The sequence below is a fragment of the Catharus ustulatus genome, chromosome 27 (assembly GCF_009819885.2).
Source record: "Catharus ustulatus isolate bCatUst1 chromosome 27, bCatUst1.pri.v2, whole genome shotgun sequence".
NCBI lineage: Eukaryota > Metazoa > Chordata > Aves > Passeriformes > Turdidae > Catharus > Catharus ustulatus.
In genome coordinates this window covers 118,261-138,902 of record NC_046247.1, presented here as the reverse complement: position 1 = coordinate 138,902, position 20,642 = coordinate 118,261, and the positions used below count along the sequence as shown (strand labels likewise).

Sequence of the window (20,642 nt, the reverse complement as noted above, 5' to 3'; positions counted from 1 at the left end):
CCAGGGGCTCACCGGGATGTCGGTTTCCTCTGTGACAATCTTGAGCACGTCTGTGACGGAAATGTAGCCAAGCCGCTTTGCGATGGCCAGGGGAGTGGTGCCATTCTGTGCACAGAGCAAAGCCTGGGTCAGCAGCAGCCGCAGGGCAGCTCAGGCAGCTGCCTGAGCTTGCCACAGAGTGGGGAGGTGCAGAGTGGGAGGTGCAGGGGAGCAATGAACTCACCGTGCTGACCTCGTTGGGAGACGCGCCGTGTTTCAGCAGCAGTGTCACCACGTCCGTGTGGCCCTGCTGTGCTGCTTGGTGCAGGGGCGTGTAGCCCAGCTGCAAGGGAGGACAGAGGATGCTGCAATCACTTCTGGAAGTCTGCTGCCCCAGAAATGCCCCCAGGCCTCACACACTGTGCTTCATGCCTGGAGCATGAGGACAGCTCCACTTCCCCATCAATCTGCATGCTGTTTGGCATGGCAGAAGGGTACCTGGAGCACAGGACACCTCTGTACCTTAGTCTTAGCATTGACATCTGCTTGGTGCTGCAGCAAAAACTTCACCAGCTTGATGTTCCCATAATGGCTGGCCACATGCAGTGGGGTATAGCCCATCTGAAACACAAGATCAGGTGTCAGTCTGCCCTCACCACTGCTTATCACCCTTCTGGCTTGGATATGCTCATCCACAGGCAAGCCCCTATGCATGAAGGATGAGGCATATATCTGGGGGCTTCCCAAGAGCCCAAGACCAAAGCAGAGGGCTTCAAAGCATACTGCATCTGTGGGTACAGAGGTGAGCTATAGGAGCAGGCAAAAATCCCCACCAGAGAGGTGGGGGGGAGAGGAGGAACAGTCCCCAGGACACAGGCAAAATGGTAAGGATGCCTGCTAGAAGGGATTCTCTCGCACAAAGAAAAAGAAAATAAATGCTCTTCCCTGAGCAGGCCTAGAGGTAGTCCCCCATGTGTTTCACCAAAGCCATGGTCAGTGCACTACTTTACCCTGGTCATTGCATCCACTGTGACTCCATGTTTCACTAGAACATCAGCAACCTGCACATGCCCCTCTTGGGCCACAAGATGGAGAGGAGTCAGGCCACTCTGCAAAGAGAGGAGGTCTCAGCACAGTGGCACTGCCATGACTGCAGGTCCAGCAGCAGAGACTCTGTCAGGTCTCCAGCCTGGCAAAATGACTGACACAGTGTACTACTGCCCAAACACAGGGAGTCACAGGGGCCTGGACCACCACCCAAACTGCTGCTCTCTGCTGGCTTGTTTGCCTCCAGCCTGGCAGGATGCACTGGGATAACTTACCTTGTTGCCTAGGTTGCCATTGGCTTGTTTGGAGAAAAGTAGTGCCACCATGTCTGCATGTCCCTCCTGGGAAGCCAGGTGCAGGGGAGTGACTCCCTGCATTGATTCAGCATTTGCAGAAGCCCCATACTGCAGCAGGCTGCTGGCCACTTCCATCTGGTTCTGCTTGGCAGCAATGTGCAGGGGGGTGTACCCATTCTGCAGGGAGAGAAGCTCATTGCAGTGCTCAGCCCTGCCCAGCTGACAAGAAGGGACAGGAGGTACCACCCTGCCTCTGCAGGCCAGGTCTGCCCTTCCCAGCTGCCTCCAGAGCTCAGCTCTGCCCCACGCACCATTTCTCTGACAGCAATCAGCCCCGACACTGATGCTAAATCCCATTTTTCCAGCCAAGTCAGCACGGGGCTTTCAAAGACCACCTGCTTCAGGTTTGACTGGTGGGGGCTGTCCTGGAGTTTTCTACACATGGATTTCTGCAGCAGTATGCAGCCTCTGGGAGCTGCAGAAAGCTGGGGCAGACACACCTCCCGGGATGTGCCTGGCTGAGGTGTGGAGCTAAACTCCCAATACACAGCATTAGCATTCAGGCAGAGACTGCAGGGCCTGGAGCCCTGCTCTGCTGCCACGCTGCAGGAGCAGAGCAGCTGGCAGAACCCGCTGCCCGGGCTGACGTGAGGCTGCTGGTGACGCAGACCAGCGCGGGGCTGGCGCTGGTACCGGTGCCTGCCCAGCATGTCTGCCGGCAGCCTGCTCAGGGGAGAGCAAGGTGCCAGATGGGGAGGGCTGGCACCACCAGCCACTTGGCTGCTTCGAGGATGCAGCTTCTGCAAACAACATGGGAAGCAAGGCGCCTGCTGGCATGCTCTGTGGGGAGATGCTCCCCATGCTCAGGCAGAGCCGAATGATTCTCACAAGCTTGTGGGCTTTCTGACTCACTGCTTCATAGCTGCATGCAAACATTTGCCTGTGCTTTCCCAAACTGCCAGACCGCAGCGCTGCTCTGCAGGACTTGCCATGGAAACACGTTCCCCACGCAGCAACCAGCATGCTGCTAGCAGGGACCATCCCTGACACAGCCTATCTGCTGGAACAGGACCACTGCCTGGCACCCTGCCTGCTCCACGTGCTGTGAGCACAGGCAGGCGTGAGTAGCAGACACGGAGAGAGGCTGATGGTGATCAGCTCCTCACACATTCCCTGAGTGCCAGCGTTGAGGGGCAGTGCTGGCCCCAGACTGGCAGGCACTGGACACACACCACATTCCCACATCCCCAGGGAAGCCCAGCCCAGACTTACCCAGGCTGAGTTGTGCGGGGAGCTCCCCTTGGGAAGCAGCAGTTTGACAATCTCCAGGTTGTTGTGGTGCACAGCCACATGCAGTGGAGTCAGGCCATTCTGCAGGGGGAGAGAGAGTACAGACAGGTGAGACAGGGCCTCTCCCCATACTAGACCACTCCTCCCACACAAACAACACTCACCTTCCCTGCTGCATTGGGGTGAGCGTCATGTGCCAACAGCAACTCTGCCACATCCACCTTTCCATACTTGGCTGCAACGTGGAGAGGGGTAAATCCTTTCTGAGGAGAAAGGCAGCCCATCACAGGGTGGCAGAGATGAAGAGGCTGCTGGTGCCTGCTGCAACACAGGAGGAGGCTGCCCCTCCTGTCACAGGGACTCTGTGCCACCAGCCTGCCCAGCCTTGCCCCAGCGGGGTGATGCCTTCCAGCTGCCTACCTTGGTCATGCAGGTCTGTGAGGCTCCCTTCTCCAGCAGGGCCAGGGCTGTGTCCATGTGCCCCTCTCTGGCAGTGATGTGCAGGGGCGTGTGTCCTGCTGTGGTGGCCAGGTTGGGGTTGGCGTTGTTCTCCAAAAGGAGTTTGACCATTCCAGTGTGGCCAATGCGTGCAGCACAGTGCAGAGGAGTCTGGTCGTCCTGTGAGGGTGGCAAAGAAGTTGTTTGGGCACACCTGGACCAGTCTCTTCTTGAGATGCCAAAGGGGTCTCAGCCCTGTTCCCACTGTTGCACAGCCCCTGGTAGGGGCTGCACTCTAAGCACATGACAGAAAAGAAACCTGCACTAGCTGTTCCAGAGCTGATTATCACACAGGTGCTCTGTACCTACCTTGGCCTTAGCATTGGCTTTGGCTTTGTTCAGCAGCAGGTACTTTGCCACGTCTGTGTGCCCAGCTCTGGCTGCCATGTGTAGGGGAGTCTCTACTTTCTGCACCAAAGACAGGATAAAGTGGTAGGGCCAAAGGAGAGAAAACGCCTTCCTACAGTCATTCCTCTGCTCTGAACAGAGGAGAGCAGTGCATGCAACCCCTACTGGCTCCTTGTGCCAGCACAAAAGAGAGGGCACCAGGGGCTGCTCAGGTCAACAGAAAGTGCAAGACCTGGATATCCTGCTGAACCCCAATAAGCTGAGCTCCCAAAGTCCCAGTCAGGGTGGAACTCACCACGTTGGACACATTAGGAGAGGCTCCACGCTGCAGCAGAGTCTTGACAATGGGCAGGTGTCCCATGAAGGCAGCCACATGCAGGGGTGTCAGGCCAGACTGTGAAGAGAAAGAGTCCAGAAACCAAGACAGGACTTACGGCCTTGGCAATATCTCTTAATGTCCCCTCCTCCTCCTCCCCAGGGCAGGTCTCAACAGAGGCAAAATCTGAGTCCCCAGTCTGCTCCAGGAGCCTGGCAGGTGAGTGTGGAGGAAACAAGGAGCTTCTGTCTCCCCTGCATCTCCCTGCCCTTCAGGAAGATGCTGTCAGGGTAAATAGGTTCTGAACTGCAAAGAGCACCAAGAAAGGTCCCTGGGGCTTGGAAGAAGCAACAGGGAGATCACATCCTGCCACGTTGCCCACACTGTACATGCAGAAACGAGAGAACTGAGGATGGGCTCAGCCCTCCTACCTCTGTGACAGCATCAATGGAGGCACCTGTCTTCAGCAGCAGCTCCATCACACGGATGTGGTTTTTCTTGCAGGCAATATGGAGGGGCGTGAAGCCGTTCTGCAGAGACAGGGGGACAGTCATTTGCAGGAACACTCCCTCTCCCCAGGCCCAGCCCACCTGCCCTTCCTCACCAGGGCTCGGGAGTTGGGCTTGGCCCCCTTCTCCACCAGCAGCTTGGCCACGCGGTGGTGCCCACAGTGTGCAGCCACGTGCAGCGGCGTCAGGTGGTCCAGGGTGATGTCGTCGATGTCGGCGCTGTACTGCAGGAGCAGGCGGACGCAGTCCAGGTGGTCGCCCTGTGCTGCCATGTGGATCGGCGACAAGCCGTTCTGCGACCGTGGAGCAGGGCCTCAGGGCTGGGCCAGGAGGGGTCCAGGCATCCCACCCAGCCCCTGCCTTGCACCCCTAGAGACTACTCTAGGGCGGAAGAGACAGCTTGTTCCCCAGAGAGGAGTCCCAAAATCCCTCACTGAGACTTACAGAGGAGCAATGTCAAGTGGAGGGAAGGGCCTTAAGAGCTGCTGCCATGGGGCAAACTGCACCCAGCCATTCCCTTCTGGTTCTGACTTGTCCCTTTGAAGGATGAAGCCCTCAGGCAAAGGACTCTAGCTAGGGCAAGTAGGGCAGGAAGTTTCTTACACCTCTCCTCGTCAGGTCAAAAAGAGCCCTAAGCCAGCCACGGGTGCCAGCCAGCAACTGTACACAGCTTGTTACCCCACAGTGCTGCCCTGGGACCTTGGCAGCAATCACAGCCCCACCAAGTCATCTGGGTACCTTGGTTTTGGCTTGAATGGGAGCCCCATGGTCGAGGAGGATCTCTGCAATTCTCACATGTCCATTGCGGGCTGCACAGTGGAGAGGGGTCAGCTCATCCTGGGAAGAGAGAAGGGTTCAAGGGCTCAGTATGGCATGGAAGGGCAGGGTTCCCTCAGGTAGATGACTAACAGGGACTTTGCAATAATAACTTCTTGCCTGCAAAATAAGACAAAACTGAGCCTGGCCACTGCTTTGTTGCCATGCAGCCTCCCCTCACCTCCACATGTGCCAGCAAAAAATCTGGTCCATCCCCTTAGTGCACCAGAGGCTTTCCCCAGCAAGACGTTTGCAGGGTAAGCCCTGGGCATAAGGAGCTCAGGGAGGGAGATGGCCCGTGTAAAGAGGGGCTGTGTTCAGAAGTGCTCTCACCTTGGTCCTTGTCTCTATCTGGGCCCCACGGTCCAGCAGCAGCCGCACCATGATGATGTTGCCCCGGCGGGAAGCTATGTGCAGGGGAGTGATCCCATTCTGTCAGGAGGAACAACAGTCTGTCAGAAGGAACAGCACCTTCTCTTTCGAGGAGGAAAGGGACAAACAATGGAGAGAGGGCAGGGAGAGGTGCATCTCTGCGCAGGGACAGTGCTGGGGAACAGCTTGTTTAACAGGGCTGTGAGAGGGGGCTATGCAGCCAAAGGTTGCAGACAGAAGCTAAAGAGAGCTTGCAGGAGAGCACCAGCTCATGGATTGTGCTTCACCCATGGGTCTGGAAAAGGCATCCTAACTGCAGGTTCTATGAGCTCTGCCCTGCAGCAGCAGCACCAGCTTTCTCTCAGTCTGGACACAAGGTCCCCAAGAGCTTTCAGGGATGCATGGCTGCTTCTGACAGAAGGGAGACATAGCAGAAAAGGCCCATGCTGGTTATTAACTGCAACTCCCCATGCATCTGTACTACTTTCTGCATAGTCCCACGTCACCAGCATGCCCTGGCAGCTGCTGCTGTATCCTACATGGATAGGAGGCACAGCATCCTTCTCTGGTGCTGGAGCACCACAAGCCCCAGGAGCTTCCCACGCTGCACTCACCTGGGGTGTGAAGTTGACACTGGCTCCACGGTTCAGCAGCAATTGGGCCACACTGAGATTCTCATAGTGGGCTGCAATGTGCAAAGGGGTGAATCCAGTCTAGGGAAAGAAGGAGGGATCAGCCAGCCAGACACATGCTCCCTGATGAAACTACAGATAAATACAGCATACCAAGCTGCTGTTCTCCCTGGGGATGTGGGGAAGCTCCCAGAGACAGCATAGGAAAATCACACACCTTGGAGAGGACATCAGCATTGGGGTCATTCTGCAGCAGCACAGCAGCTGTGCGAGTGTCATCATTGCGGGCTGCAATGTGCAGGGCAGGCAGACGGACCTTACCCCTTGTCCCATAGTTGATAAGGTGAGCAACCACATTCTCATGTCCTTGCTGGAGAGCCACAGCTAGTGGAGTGAAGCCATCCTGCCAAGGAGAGGGAGAGGATCAAGGAGCCATGGCAGGACCCAGCACATTCCTCAGTAGCCCCCACAAGCAGGGCCACAGGCTCCTCCCCAAGGATCTCACCTCTGTGGCTACATTCTGGTTGGCTCCATTTTCCAGCAAGAACTTCACAACTTCCAGGTGGTTCTCCTGCGCTGCCATGTAGAGAGGTGTGAAGCCTTTCTGCAAATACAGGTCCATGTACATCAGCACAACTCTTCCTTGTGTTTCCTGAGTTCTTTTAAGACCTACAGCCCCACCAACACCCACACTCCCAGGTCAATGAACAGGGGCAGAAGCATCCATTTTGGGTGTGAAAAAGAAAAAAAAAAGCCTGGCAACAGTGGAACAATCACAGAGAGATGGAGCCCAAGGCTCCACATATCCAGAAAAAAACCAAGCAATCCTTCGTAAGAGTCAACCCAGGAGACACTGCCTTCTGCTCACTGCTCACTAGCTTTAGGGACAATTCTCCCATCAGGCAAAACCTGAAGAGCTTACAGCCCTAGCAGGTGCAAGGAAGAAAGAAAGAGCAAGGGAAGCACAGTGTATTTAACTGCAGGGACTGCTGGAGATCTCAAAGCTTTGCCAGGGAGGCATCAGCCACGAGTCCTCCCAGGATAAATTCAGCATGCTTGTATGTGTTGACAGGGACTCCTTCAACAAAGACCCTGCTGGTGCCCCCATGTGCCTCCACACCATTTGCACTCTTGTCTCTTTTCTGGAGTCTGGCAGAGCAGTCCTTGCTCCTGAGCAAGAATAGAGGGAAACTGCAAAGGGCTGCTGAAATACCCACGCTGAGCACAGTTCCCACCATGAGGACACCACCATCACATATGATGGGTGCCTTCCTGTTTCAGACCAGGTCACCCTACCTGGGACTGTGCATTGACGTTGGCCCCATAGTTCACCAGCTCCCGGACCACGTCCTGCTGTCCAGCCAAGGCAGCAATGTGCAGGGCTGTGTTTCCCTTCTGAAAGACACCACAGGAGAGTGCTCAGGGGCTGAAGCAACCCAGGATGCCAGGGAAAGATGGGCCTGACATGTGCTAACAGGCATGCAAGCAGAGCAGCTGACCAGGAAGACCTTTAGAAGGCCATGCAGCTCTCACTCCATGTTCCATCCCTGCTGTAGACCAACCAGCCACCCTTCCCCTTTGCTGGCCAGGGAAGAGAGTGATTTCATCTCTCCCATGAAGTTACTGGCAGCAGAGGCTGTATGCACTGTCAGGCGCTGTGCATCTTCAGCACTGAGAGATGGGAGGGGGATGGGGGAGCTGAGCTGGCAGTCTTCAGGCAAAACTGCAGTGTGCACCCTGGTAGCCAAGGCATCCCAGCAGATTTAAGGGATGATGAGCAGCCTGGAAAATGCACACACAGGCTCTTCCGACTTGTGCCTCTGGGTGGTGTGGCAGAATGCCAGATTGTGCTCTGTGTCCAGAACCTTGTGAGAGCACCAGGGAGGTGGCAACTGAGGCCTCCTGTTCTCGCAGCCCTTCAGCTGGTGCTGGAGGCTGCTCATTTGTCAGCCCTGCTTGCTTGTGCCGTTGTCTTGCTTGTCATCAAGTGAAAACCACACCTGCTGTGGTGGTGCATGAGAGAACAAGATGTTATTTACGGAGCACCAGAGCTCTCCAGGCTTGTGACAATGGTACTGACGCCATCCCAGTGCTGGAACATGCAGGGGCTGCCCTGGGGCAGCAGCCCGTGCCAAGAGGAGATGTTAATAAGACAGGACTAGTACATGCTGTGGTTTATGTTGCTCCCCTTTGAAGTCCACAATGGCCCCCACAGGGGAGAGGCACCTCCCACCCACCTGGAGAAGCCAAGCCTGTCCTTAAACCAGAGCCTAGTCCCAGGGCTCAGCCCAGCAGCGCTGCCACTGGCACAGTCTCTCTGGGGGCTGACAGCAAACAGCATGATCTCTGCTCAGCTACTGCTGGTGTGTGTGACAGCAATGAGAGGTGCAGAGCTGTGACCAGCGTGGCCAGACTTCCTTGTCCTTACCTTGGTCGTTGTCTCCAAAACTATCTCCTTGTGCAGCAGCTCCACCACCATTTTCACGTGGCCCTCCTTGGAGGCCAGGTGCAAGGCGTTCAGCCCATTCTGGAAGAGGCAAAGGTGGGAAAGGGGAATTGGTCATCATCTGAGGATGGAGCTCTCTGGGGAGCACCCTACTCTGAGCTCCCTTGCAGACATGACTGCAGGCACTTGGCCCATGCTTGGAGAAAGTCCAGGCTGGTGGGGGCAGGAGCGATTGTCCTGTCCTTGAGCCCTGCACTGACACCCAGCACACCAGCCATGGTGCCACAAACAGCTCCATGCTGCCAGCAAAACTTCACACAACTGAACGCTGAGTTGCTGACTAATGCTGGAGGTTTCTCCATGAGCAAAACATGCAGCCCATGTAGGCAATTTCCTAAGGATGGGTGGTACCAGAGCTCAGAATTTATGTGCTTGAGGCACAGGAATAGCTTCAGTCCTCCCTGCTCACGCACATCCCTCATGTCAACTCCTCTCTTTGCTCAAATGACTTTCCACGGGGAGCCCCTCTCATAGTCAGGTTTTTCACACCTGAAGCATAGAGCTGAGCTTTGTGCACAGCCCAGAGCAAAGATGCACCACAACTGCTGTGTAAGTGTACATACAAACCTTAAATTTTAACATTTACACAGGCAGTGAGAAGCACTGCTTGGGACAATGATTTTATCAAGCAGCAGCCAAATTAATTCACATAGTTCGTGAGCTTCCAAGCCAGAAGCTGGCTTCTCCCTGGCTTTCAGACTGCCCACCAGTACCCTGCAGCCCACAGTTTTTGCTCCCCTGGAGTTCAGCTACAGTAAAGAGTGTAGAGAAGACGCTGGCTGTGTCACTGTTAAGCTCTAACAGTTCCAGGAAGCTCCCAAAGAGCTAAAGTGACTTCTTAGGAACATCTCTGTGCGTGCCCCAGTTTAGTTTGCCTTTTTCCTGCACATGGAACCTGAAGAGCAGACAACCGGCCAGTGCCCCTTCAGCATCTCCAGGCTGTCAGAAGGAGGGGTGCCAGGCCAGACAGCATCCTCAAGGCTACTGAGACAGCTTCTGCTCTGGTATTTCTGACACCCTCTTCCACTTCCCAGATGTGAACAAAAGGGCTGGTATATTTGGCAGAAAAGAGGTTAAATACCTGCAGGCACTTTGTCTCCTTGTCCCTCACTTCTCCCAGGCAGATATGCTGGGTTTGCTCACCCCTACTCAGTGTTGCATGGCACAGGGATACCTGCTCCTGCCCAAGTACCCCACCTGCCAATCATGCATTTCAATTCCTGACTGGAAGGTGACTTCACAGAAATGCTTCATTCCCATCTAAATATTGGCAGGGGGAGCAGAAAATGCCCAGGGAGGCTCAGTTCCAGCCCTCAATACTCCAGTTAAATTCAGAACTGCTTCAAGAGTGTTGTCAGACTGGAAAAGGGTTTTCCAGTCTTTCTCAATGAAAGCACCAGTTGCCCAGGATCATAGCTGGAGTCACAGATTCTTTTGCTCAACTCTGATTACAGCACAAAGAGCAAAGATCTAAAAAACCACAGGCTTCCTCAGCACACCAAATCCAGAGTTCTGTCAAACCTCAAGTACAAAAGGTCTGCTCCCAAGGGGAGATGAAGTGGGAGTGCTGTAATACCCACAGAACAGTGCCACTGAGAGGAAATGCTCCCCAACTATGTCTGGCTACACTGAGTCCATCTTGTCTGGCCAAGCCCTGTTTCTTTGATGAAGACACACCTACACAACCCCATATAGATAATCACTGACACCCTTACCTCTGCGAGCTCACAAGTTGGATAAGTGGCCACAGACACACAAGTTTTTTCTCAGTTACACTCACATAACCAGCAAATGGAGAGTAAGACCACAGACGCTCAGCTGCTCCCCTCAGCCCATAAGCCCTTTTACATGAAGAATTCATAAATAACCTTTTGAATGCTATAAACCTGTGACAAATCATTAACCTGTAACAAACAGTTGTCCAACAAGCACAGAAGATTGTTTTCATTGATGGCCCATCAGTATTTCTGCTCCAGGAGCAATACAGGCTGTTTTGACAGCTCATCCGACCCAAAACTACCACAGGATGTGTGTAATTTGAAAGATGCCATATTTTCCTCACCAAATGCTACAAATAATTCCCACAAATCCCAGTCACTAGCTATCAATATGACAAATGCAGCGCAGTAGAATAACACAGAGACTTTGCACTTAGCCTGTCCCAAAGCAGGGACCTGCTCTGGACTGCCTGTCAGGACGGGCCACTTCAATAAAGACCATCTCCTGGGCACCCACGTGCCACCACGGTGCTGTTCCCAGCTGGTGAGAGTCCTGGCAGCAAGGTACACTCATCCTCAGTCCTCCAGCTCCTCTGGGATGAGATGCGATCATGCCGGAATTTGAAACACGAAAGGTGGATGATGAAGACACTGATGCAGCAATGAAGGAGGTGAAATCGGCAGGATGAAGATCAGATGGCATGTCAAGGTCTCTGAACTTGAGTAAGAATACAGGGCCTGTGGGATAGGTCTGACCACATATATCCCTCTTTATTCTATACAGGACATGTGAGGTTGGACCTTTCCCACAGGTCTGATATTCCTCAGAAGGAAACCCCAAAGTGCCATCTAACCTCAGGCAGGAACCAGTGCAAAGACATCACCGAGAGAAGAGCCTCATATTGCTGTGGCCATTGTCTTTCCATCAAAGTGTAAAATGCCCTCACCAGCACCAGAAATCTGGCTGGAATCAGGACTTGAAGCCGGTCAGTGGAGATAGCTGATGATAGACCATCTCTTTTGGTGAGGAAGAAGTTAAAAGCCATCATCTTTAGCTTGTGGATGAGTCACCCTGTTGTAATTCTTTACACAGCCCTCTCCAGAACCCCATACTCCTCTGAGCTAGAGCATAACAGGACCAGTGGACGCAGAAATCCTCCCTCTACTTTTAGGCTTGCCATTGGAAATGAGTGAATATTCACGGTGCACTCTGTGGGAACCTGTCCCCAGTAACTGCCCTGGCTGCCACAGGGCACAAATCAGTAGGGCTGAACTTCGCTTCCTTTGGGGCCTTGATACTGAGACAGATGAGCGTGCCTTTGTGCTACCGGCTGAGTCAGCCTCCCCAGCAACACCACTGCTCCAGAAAGCAGTGAGCACAGCCTGTCTGCTCCCCCTGCTCAGCCTAAGCCCCCAGAATCTGTCCCAACAGCATCTGCCCCAGTTCAGGCTCAGCCACTTGCATTTGGCAGCTACACAGATACAAAATGTTCTGATGATGATGTGCAAACAATTCCTCAGTGCCTGCAGCTCTTTGCTCCTGTACAAACGTGTTTCTGTGCAGGATGAGCAGGGCTCCTCCTGCCCAACACCTCCCAAACCACCACAACTGTCATTTTGCAGACATTGACTGCTCGTGATAAACTGCAGCTTCTAGGAATCCAAAAGCCTCAGCACTGCAGGCAAGGGCAATAACCCCCAAGTGCCATTCCTGTGTACCAGCCACTGTGTTACTCTTCACAGCTATCTTCTCTGCCCTCTGAGAAGCAGCTGTGCTCCTTCCAATTGTCCCATTTGCTTGGCAGACTAAAGGAGCCCCCTCTGCTTACCTGTTAATGTTCTTTTCTACGCTCCAGCCAGTACATCCAACTCCCCAGATCTTTATGGGTATTGCTGCCCTCCTGGCCCCAAAGACAACTGCTCCAGGTCTGCCCTCTGGTCTGCCACATTTTCACATGAACTAGAGATAGTACCAGAAGCCCTGTGTGTTTCACATACCTGGTTACAGGTGTTAATATCTACCCCATTCCTGAGGTGATCCAAGGCTTTGTCCAGGTTCCCAGATCTTGCAGCTCTCAAGAAACTGGTTGCAGCATCGGCCTTGGGGACAAAAAGAAAAAACCATGAAACTCAGAGCCCCCTTGTTCTCCCCCACCACCAGCACCAGGTCAACTCTTTGCTCAGCTGCAGAGAATGTAACTACACAGACCAGGCAGAAAAGGCAGAGCCAGGCAAGTCACAGTGGGAACTGCTGGGACAGACTGAGGTGCTCCAAATCAGACAGGAAGAAGAACGGCTCGGACCTGATCTTAGAGTGAAAAGCATCCAGATAATGAGGCAGAAGTTCTGCAGCTTGTCCCATCACACTATGGGGACATTAGGGAGGGAGCTCCTGCCCCCATGACAGCCTCCCTTGGCCCAGGAAACCTGGGCTGAAGAATCACACTGATGGAGCTGTAGTGAGCCCACCCCTACCCTCCTCCAGAAGCCACTGGGTAGCAACAGTGGTGAGCTCAGGTACTGGCACCAGGGACCACGGCCCCAGCTGAGCACCTCACAGCTGGGAAAGTCACAACTCTCTTTTCTGACAGTGCCTCCCTGCCACACCACAGCCAGCCCAAGCAAGGCACAGCAATACTTTTAGCAACACTCCCTAGCAGTGTGAGGCAGCAAATGGAGACAATGACATGGCTCACTAGAAGGTGGAGAACAGGGTGGAAATGCAGGATATGGGTCTGTGAGTCTGGGAACTTGGACTGGTAACTGGAGTTGGTATGTGCCTGCTTGGGACAGCCCAAAGGGCTCTCTGTGGCCACAAGACATCCATGGCATGGGTGCAGGGCACAATCCTCTGTCTTCAGCTCCAAGAGAAAAACAGAGCCCCTCTTGTACCACTCACATCAGGACTAACCAAGGGACCTCCTGTGCCAGGAGAGCTTCTGTTCTGCTACCACAAGTGCTCCTGTATTGCCCACAGCCTGGTTGCAGAGGAGTACCCAGGATTAGGAAGCTCCTGGGCAGGAGCTGGAAGCAACACAGCCAGAGACAAAACCACTGGAGGCATATTAGGGAGGATGATGCACCACACAGGTTCAGGGCTCCTCTCTTCCCTTTTCTTTGCAGTCTCAGACATTTGAATTGAGAGTTTGGAGCAGCACAAGTTAGATGGTCTTCTCCATCTGCCTTCCCCAGCTCATTCTTCCTGCCTGACACTCCTACCACAGAGAAAGGCAGCTGTGCCCTGCTCCCTGCTGTGGAGGTAAGGCCCACAGACAGCGTGACCTGGCCCTGCTGGTCCAGGCACAGAGCTCAGGCCAGGCTAGCACCACATGGCAGGGTGCCACGGCCCCAGTGGGGCAGCCCATGGGTCAGAAGGACAGGTGGTGCAGGGCAGCAGCACCATGCCCCACCGCGGTGCGCAGGCTCCGCGTGCAGGGGGAACACGTGCTGATGGCACGACCTCCTGAGCCAGCTGGCTCTGCTTGCTTCCAGCTCAGAGCAGAGCCCCGGCTATCAGGGAAGAGCCCCCAGATTCACAGCGGAGCTGTGGCTTTGGAAGGCTGTGAACCCAGAGGAGACACAGCACCTCAGTGCTCTGCTCACACGGAAGGATTAACTGCAAGAGGCGGAAGGCAACACCAGTGTTGTGCTTAGAAGTGCACATTCACGCTCTGAGCTCTGCGTGCTGTCTGGGGTCCAGTGAGGAAAAAACGCTGACAGCCTCAAGCAACAGGCTGAATACAAAGAGCTTTTCCAACTCCAGACACTGCTAGAAGCCTCTGCTTCTCAGGATCAACGACAAGGCAGCAAACCCTTGGAAAATCACAGCACAGCTCAGGCAGGCTCTGTCATCCATGGGACACACATGGAGCTCTGAAGATTAAATGGTTAAACTCTACATGGTCCTGCAGCAAAGGGGCTCCCAAAGCCCCAGCACATCCAGCAGCAGAGACAACAAGCAGAAAGCAAGCAGAAAAGCAAAGCAGAGGTCTCTGTGGGCATGAAGGAGAAGTGTGTTGAATACTCACAGCCACGTCTGGACCAGACCTGCCCTTTCGTGCTGCCATAGCCCGGCACTTCGGCTGAAACCTGAGCCTGGTGTCCCCTCTCTCCCTCCTTGGTTATCTACTCCCCAGCTTTGAGAGAGCCAGTAAGTTACATTGCATTCTATCTAAAAATACAGGCTCCGTCCTCTCTCCAATGCAGACCCTGCAGGGATCGCCAACTGCTAATGGAATTTGTTCATTTTCTCTCCATTATTGTGTCAGACAGGATATTTAATACCAAGCCACCTCCGGAAAGCAAATGACTGCTGCCAGGCGCAGGGAGGGGGTCAGAGCTGCAGGTACTACCTCATGGACAGCAGAGGAAAAGCTGCCCTACAGATATGCCCAGGAGCCTGGCAACTCACAGGTAACTCTGGCCACAGAGGAGAGGGGTTGGGGTTCCCTCCTGACCCTCTAGATGGTGGGGCCCAGGCCTTGGAAAACATGCCAAGGCTGGAGTGTGTCAGAGGTGCTGCCCTTTTGCTCCCCATGCTCAGCATGTACCTTCCAGAGATGCACAGAGAGATGCAGGGCATCAGACACTAGCAATTCAACCACACATTCCACCAGAGAAGATGGAATAGCTTGGTTCAAAGGGTGAAAGCAGATTGACAGTCATATTGTCCTTCTGATGTCAGGCTGCAAGATGGGACTGCCTGCCCATTGCTCAGGGCAATTCTCTCCCCAGGAAATGGAAGCATGGGCTGGGTCACTGCCATCTCCCAAATTTCAGCAAAAGAAAGCACTGATAGCAAGAAATGCAGAGACCCCGTGAACACAAGTAGATATGCACATGGGGAAGATACACACACGTATCCCAGCCAGCACCATCCCAACCCACCAAGCCACAGACACGCGCTGCACAGTGATCCCCACCCAGTAACGAGCACAGAGCGCAGCCGTGCCTCATGCACACGCAGTCACTCGCTGTGTGCCTCACAACATGCAGCAACTGCTTCCAGATGCAGAAGCTGCCTCTGCTGATTTTCTATTTTTTGGAAAGTTTGCAAAGTTTTTTTCCATTCTTCTTTGCCTTCCTAGCATTTTTCCAGGAAGGAGATACTCCTGGGGAGAAAACAAGCTGCCTCCCTTGCTGCTGTGCACCTCTTGCATGTTTATGAGGGTTCCTAAATCCTATACACAGACATCGTGCTCTGCAGACTTGCAGACAACCAAGCTGTGAAGTGTCAGGAGGCTGCTGCCAGCAGTTCTGCAGGAGAGAAGCCTCAGATCTGGACTTTGTCAAGTGCTCCAAGACCTTCTAAAGTCAAAAACTTAACATAGCACATCAGACTGGGCTTCTACTCTCCTTCCCTTTCTTTTCCTTCAGGAAAAATCTCCACTTGCTGCTGACAATCTAAATTTTTCCCTTTCCCTCTGTCCTAGTTTCAGAGTTAATTTTTTCTCATGACACCCTCTCCTGGCCCTGAGGAGAGGCTTCTTCTGTTCTTTTTCTCAGGGGTCCTCCTGCTCTCAAAGCATTAATGCCACTAGCCTGGAACCACATGAGCCCATTGCACTGTAGCCATGGCCAAGGCAATAAGCAAAGGGGAAGTCAAATCAGAGGCTCAGGCTGGATTTCAAGGGCAGCAGTCAGAGGTCTGTAAGCCCACCGTGTCTCGGGCTGCAGTCAGTCTCTTGCTCTAATCTCTCTTGGTCGCGCCTCCTCTCAGTCCCACCCAGGGAGGAGCTCCCACCAGCTCCGGCTGCTGCTGCTTGTCGCTGATAACAGAAGGGAGGGTCTCAGCATTGCCTCCTCCTGTCAAAGGTGGCCACACTTGGCAGGAGCCCGCTCTGTATGAGCTGCTAAATGCTGTAAGTAGATGATTTCCAAGCACAAATGAGTTCAGGGACTTGTGCTGATCTCACAGTGTTTTCTGGGACACAAAAACAAGTCAAGAAGCAACTCGCCACGCTATTCCAGCCTGGCACACACACACATGCTGCTGCATTGCCCTCTTTTCCCTGTCTGCCCACTTGTCTCTTCAGCCGAGCTGACACAGACTCATGAAGCAGCAGACAGGGGGTCCAGCAAGGAAGCACTCGAAGGCTGGGCAGGACACAGTCACCCCAACAGCCAAAGAACCCCAGGACTAGCAGTGAGATGCAAACCCAAATCCTGGCACCAAACCATGTATTGCTGTGGGCATCCTGTCTAGATGCTGTGGAAGGGTCCAACTCACATCTCAGAGGTCATCCAGTTATTTCCAGCTACTGGTGCCAGTGTCTTGGAACCTAAAGTCAATGCTGCCAGCTGAGGACGTGTGATAAACCCTTGCCAAAGGCAACAGCCCTTGCCACTTGCTTGGACATTTCCATGCTCATGTGGACTTGTGTCCAACAGTGGGCATGATCCTCACCTTTGAGGCATTATTTCCAGCAGAAACACCAAAACCTCACATCAGTGTAGTGGTTTACTTCTAAGTAACTGTCCAACCTAGGAATGTCTCTGGAGCCAATGCTCATTTGGACCTCTCCACCTTGCAGATATCAAGTACACAGTTCTGCAGGTGATAGCCTCAATCCTTTCTCATCAGATGAGAAGGATTTGTCAGTCCTCAAAACACATTAAAAGAGCTGCTAAGATTAAGAGCAGTTAGGGATAACACCTAGGGTCCCCATAGGATAATCAGGGAAAATCAGGAGATTCAATTCAAAATGCCCAGAAACAGAAGCCATACTGTCTATCTTACAGGAACTTTCTCTCCTATCTGTATGAACAGAAAGTGGATGCTCTCAGTGGGCCCTGCAACAGAAACAAAACCTACTGGCAGGTTTCTGCCTTCTGACTAGAAGGCAGCATTCAGCAGAATACAGCAACTCCAGAGAGGCCACAGTAGCAAAGCCTCAGGCAGTCAGCCAGCAGAACACAGGGAACAGGCAGATAATGCAAACCCAGAAGAAAGTAAAAAGCAAAAGCATTGGGAAGATTCATCTGATGAAAGGATAAATCCAAATGCTTAAATTCTATTATTTCATCATCCTCACCCATATCCACATGATTCAAGACAGATAAATCCAGATGCCCAAGTTCTATTCTCCCATTATCCTCACCTCTGCCTACATGATTTAACACAGGTCTGCAGATCTAATAGGACTGATGAGAGTTAAGGCACAAGAAGTCATCTCTGGCATCTGCCAAGTGAGTTTGTTCTCATTTCCTGCACCAGCCTGAGTAAACCCTTTGTCCATGCTCCTTTCTGCTTAGTGGAGATTTCACAACAGCCCCAAAGCACGTACCACAGAGGCTGATGGCTGATATGCCCAGCAGACATCCCCGAAGCAGAATGCAAGGGAGAGCTCAACCATCTCGCAGCAGGTGAATCAGAGCATGCAGGAAGTGACAGATCTGTTCATGTTCCCGTGCAAAGGATAGAGCTAGAGAAGAACTCAGCACAACTGGCAAAGGAGAAATCCCAAAGCAGAAGAAGGAGGGAATGAAGGCTCTGGCAGGTTTGTGGGAAGGGAAGCAAACTGTCAATTAGCATTTTTCCAGCACTGAAGGAAGAGAGGGCAAGCTTTCTGGTGCCAGCATCAGAGTGGCCTCTCCACCATGCACAATCCCCCACCATTACATAATCATGAGTAATGAGCTTTTGGAAAGCCCATTTCTGTGCACCCTTAACAGGAGAGGTAGTTCTGGACTGTCACTGGTGGTACAGGTCAGGGTCAAGGTTAACTGAGTCCCTGCTGAGCATTTTCCCATACAGACGACATCTGCCTTGCCATTTGGCTCCTTCCTTCCTTGCTCCTGGGTCCCCTTTACTGGCTGCTCCAGCTGGAACACGTTCAGAACTGCGAGGAGGGCAGATACACAAACAGCTTAATCTGCAGAGAGCAAGGCAGCAAGGAGCTGCCCCTAGCCAGCAGACTGATCTTTCTGATAAGGATCCTCTGGAGGGCTGCAGCCCACAGCTCTGAGAAAGCCTGAAGTGCCCGCCTGCTGCCTAATGGATTTTCTAAGTAGTGTGTTCAAGACCTTGTTCTGTCATTTGCAAACTATCACTCTCCCTTTGAAGGGCAGTTCTGGGTCCAGCAGCAGCGGAGAGTGAAAGAGGGGCTGGTCCAGAGACCTGAACAGGAAAGAGAGACCAGAACATCTTTCCTTTCACACAGAGCCAAAGCAAGGCAAGAATTAACACAGCTACTGCTCCTGCCAGCTGAGGCCACGCACACCCAGGGGAAAGCTGTCACTCTCCTTTGATGTTAGCAGAAGCCTCTGCTCTCTGCATATCCTGAAAAAGAAAAGCTATTTTTACCTCATCAAAAAATATATAGACTGTGACTGAAGACAATACATGAGAGCTCTTTGCTCAGGCACTACACCTCTTCTAATAACATAACAACATTTACAGCTGCTGAGAGAGATGCAGCAGCACAGCAACTGCTTTCTATCTCCTACTTTCCTGATGCACTACCTTTTTTGGACCATGACACAGTTCAGGCAGGTCTGTGCAATAAACACTGAGAGGGCTCTAGTATGCTGCCAGTGCAAGGGGGGAATCAGAGACCTTCCCTGAGCCTGCCTGATGTAGGCTTGGGACTAAGACACAGCTTCTGAACCTGTCCTGGGCTCTGTCAGCACCCTCATGCTCAGGTGAGGTGCTGGAGTCCAGATCATACCATCAAGGTCTGCCCTGGTGCCCTGTGGAGAAGCTTCCTTTTCTTTCCTAGAGATGCTAATAAACTGCTCCTGATTTCTGCAGTCTGTTCTGACTCATTCCCTACCTCTCCTCCAGCAGGACTAGTCCACACCTGCTTTGCCTGCCTGCATGAACAAAAGCACTTAGAAGGGGGTTTTCTGCTGGGATCTGCATGCTGAGTAGCATGAAGTACAGCCCTTGTACAGCTGTGGCTACCATAGATTTACTGTCTTGAGCCTTAAGCCAGGCTTGCCTGGCCTGCGCTTGGGGCGCAGCCTCTGGAAGCCATGCAGGGAAGAAAGCATTGACAGAAAAGCACCAGAAGCACAGGCCTGGCAATATATCTCTGCCAGCAGATCCCTGGAGGGGACATGCGAGCAGAGCCATTGCAGCACAGGCACCTGCTCCACAGCAGAGCCAGCGCAGCACTGTGCCCAGGGAGAAACATCATCCTGTGCACCTGGCCCAGGGCTCCACAGGGGCAAGGAAGGTGACAACACAGGATTCAACATTCACCATCACACCATCACAATACTAAAAAAAACAACACCTGGGGCACCTCCCTTCTCCCAGTAAAGCAGTGATGAGAGGGACAAGCCAATGCAGCACTGAGGGACCTGGTTTCAGTGCCAGGCACTGTCACTGGCTCCAAGGACAACCTTAGGCAAGTTAGCACTGACCTAAGAAGGGCAGCAAACTCTTCCTGCTGGTCTGAGGTCCATTTAGCTGTTTGGGGGGAATAGGCATTATCTTTGGACTAAAGTTCATATTACCAACCAGAATATACCTAAACTCCTTCATGCAAACCAGCTGGCCTGATTCCTCTCCTCTTTTGCTGCCCAACGAACCCCTGACCATTCCCAAGTACTCACCCTCAGGTAAGGCATGCATGTCATCACTGCAGGAGACGGTCAGCTCACCCTGGACAGCCAGGGTCTGCAGCTCTGATCAACCAACTTATGCCGAATGCTGGAGCCAAACCAAGCATGAGCAGGCTGGAAGAGGTTTATCAGCAGCTGGACTGCACCCTATCACCACTACGCACCTGACTGCAAGCCAGCACAACAAGGAATCTCCTGTCTGGAGTCTGGAGATTACGAGTTGTCCCACGTCAGGAAACTGGGGGGAGTTGCCAGGCTGGGCAGTGTTTAGTGAATGTCATCCCTGAGCCATACTTCATAAACATGTCTGTGAGCTGTGAACAGGGGGGAGCCCATGTGCATGACCTCTTCAAATAGTACAAGGGAAGATGAGACTTCAGCAATATAAAGCAAAATGAAACAGCTCTATGGCCGGAATCACACTGTCTCTTGGTCTGTGCCACACAAAGCAGGCTGGGCTGGAGACAGTGAGCAGAAGTCCTCAGGTTTTTCACAGGCTTGGCTGGGCAAGTCCCAAATGGAGGACACCGAGATGGAACTGAAGTAGCAAATGAGGTCTAGTGACAGCGCTCCAGGCTCTTTGTAGGGCCTAGAACCCACTACAGTACAATGAACGCGCCCCTTCCCCCCTTCTACCTGCACTGCAGACTCCTGCTCCAGCATCCCTTCAGGAGATCCTTGCTTGCAGCAAGAAGGCAAGGGGTCCACAGTGGTTGGTGCATGCCCTCTCTGAAAGACACGCAAG

General features: G+C 53.1%; 1 protein-coding gene across 15 annotated transcripts in view; it reads right to left on the bottom strand.

Annotated features, from left to right (window-relative positions):
* The window catches only part of ANK1 (ankyrin 1), a 55,235-nt gene that overhangs the window by 15,983 nt on the left and 18,610 nt on the right, over positions 1-20,642 (bottom strand). For 11 of the 15 annotated variants that reach the window (XM_033081065.2, XM_033081064.2, XM_033081053.2 and 8 more), the window contains exons 2-22: positions 20,534-20,626; positions 12,326-12,427; positions 8,532-8,630; positions 7,400-7,498; positions 6,609-6,707; positions 6,321-6,506; positions 6,086-6,184; positions 5,433-5,531; positions 5,022-5,120; positions 4,379-4,576; positions 4,206-4,304; positions 3,754-3,852; positions 3,420-3,518; positions 3,033-3,230; positions 2,777-2,875; positions 2,595-2,693; positions 1,302-1,499; positions 990-1,088; positions 502-600; positions 224-322; positions 13-105 (exon numbers count right to left, since the gene is read on the bottom strand). In XM_033081065.2, coding sequence (XP_032936956.1) covers positions 13-105; positions 224-322; positions 502-600; positions 990-1,088; positions 1,302-1,499; positions 2,595-2,693; positions 2,777-2,875; positions 3,033-3,230; positions 3,420-3,518; positions 3,754-3,852; positions 4,206-4,304; positions 4,379-4,576; positions 5,022-5,120; positions 5,433-5,531; positions 6,086-6,184; positions 6,321-6,506; positions 6,609-6,707; positions 7,400-7,498; positions 8,532-8,630; positions 12,326-12,427; positions 20,534-20,626 — 2,454 coding nt within the window. Of the gene's footprint in view, positions 1-12; positions 106-223; positions 323-501; positions 601-989; positions 1,089-1,301; positions 1,500-2,594; positions 2,694-2,776; positions 2,876-3,032; positions 3,231-3,419; positions 3,519-3,753; positions 3,853-4,205; positions 4,305-4,378; positions 4,577-5,021; positions 5,121-5,432; positions 5,532-6,085; positions 6,185-6,320; positions 6,507-6,608; positions 6,708-7,399; positions 7,499-8,531; positions 8,631-12,325; positions 12,428-19,888; positions 19,985-20,533; positions 20,627-20,642 lie in introns of those variants that run through there. The other 4 variants (XM_033081066.2, XM_033081058.2, XM_033081060.2 and 1 more) reach the window with 2 other exon arrangements.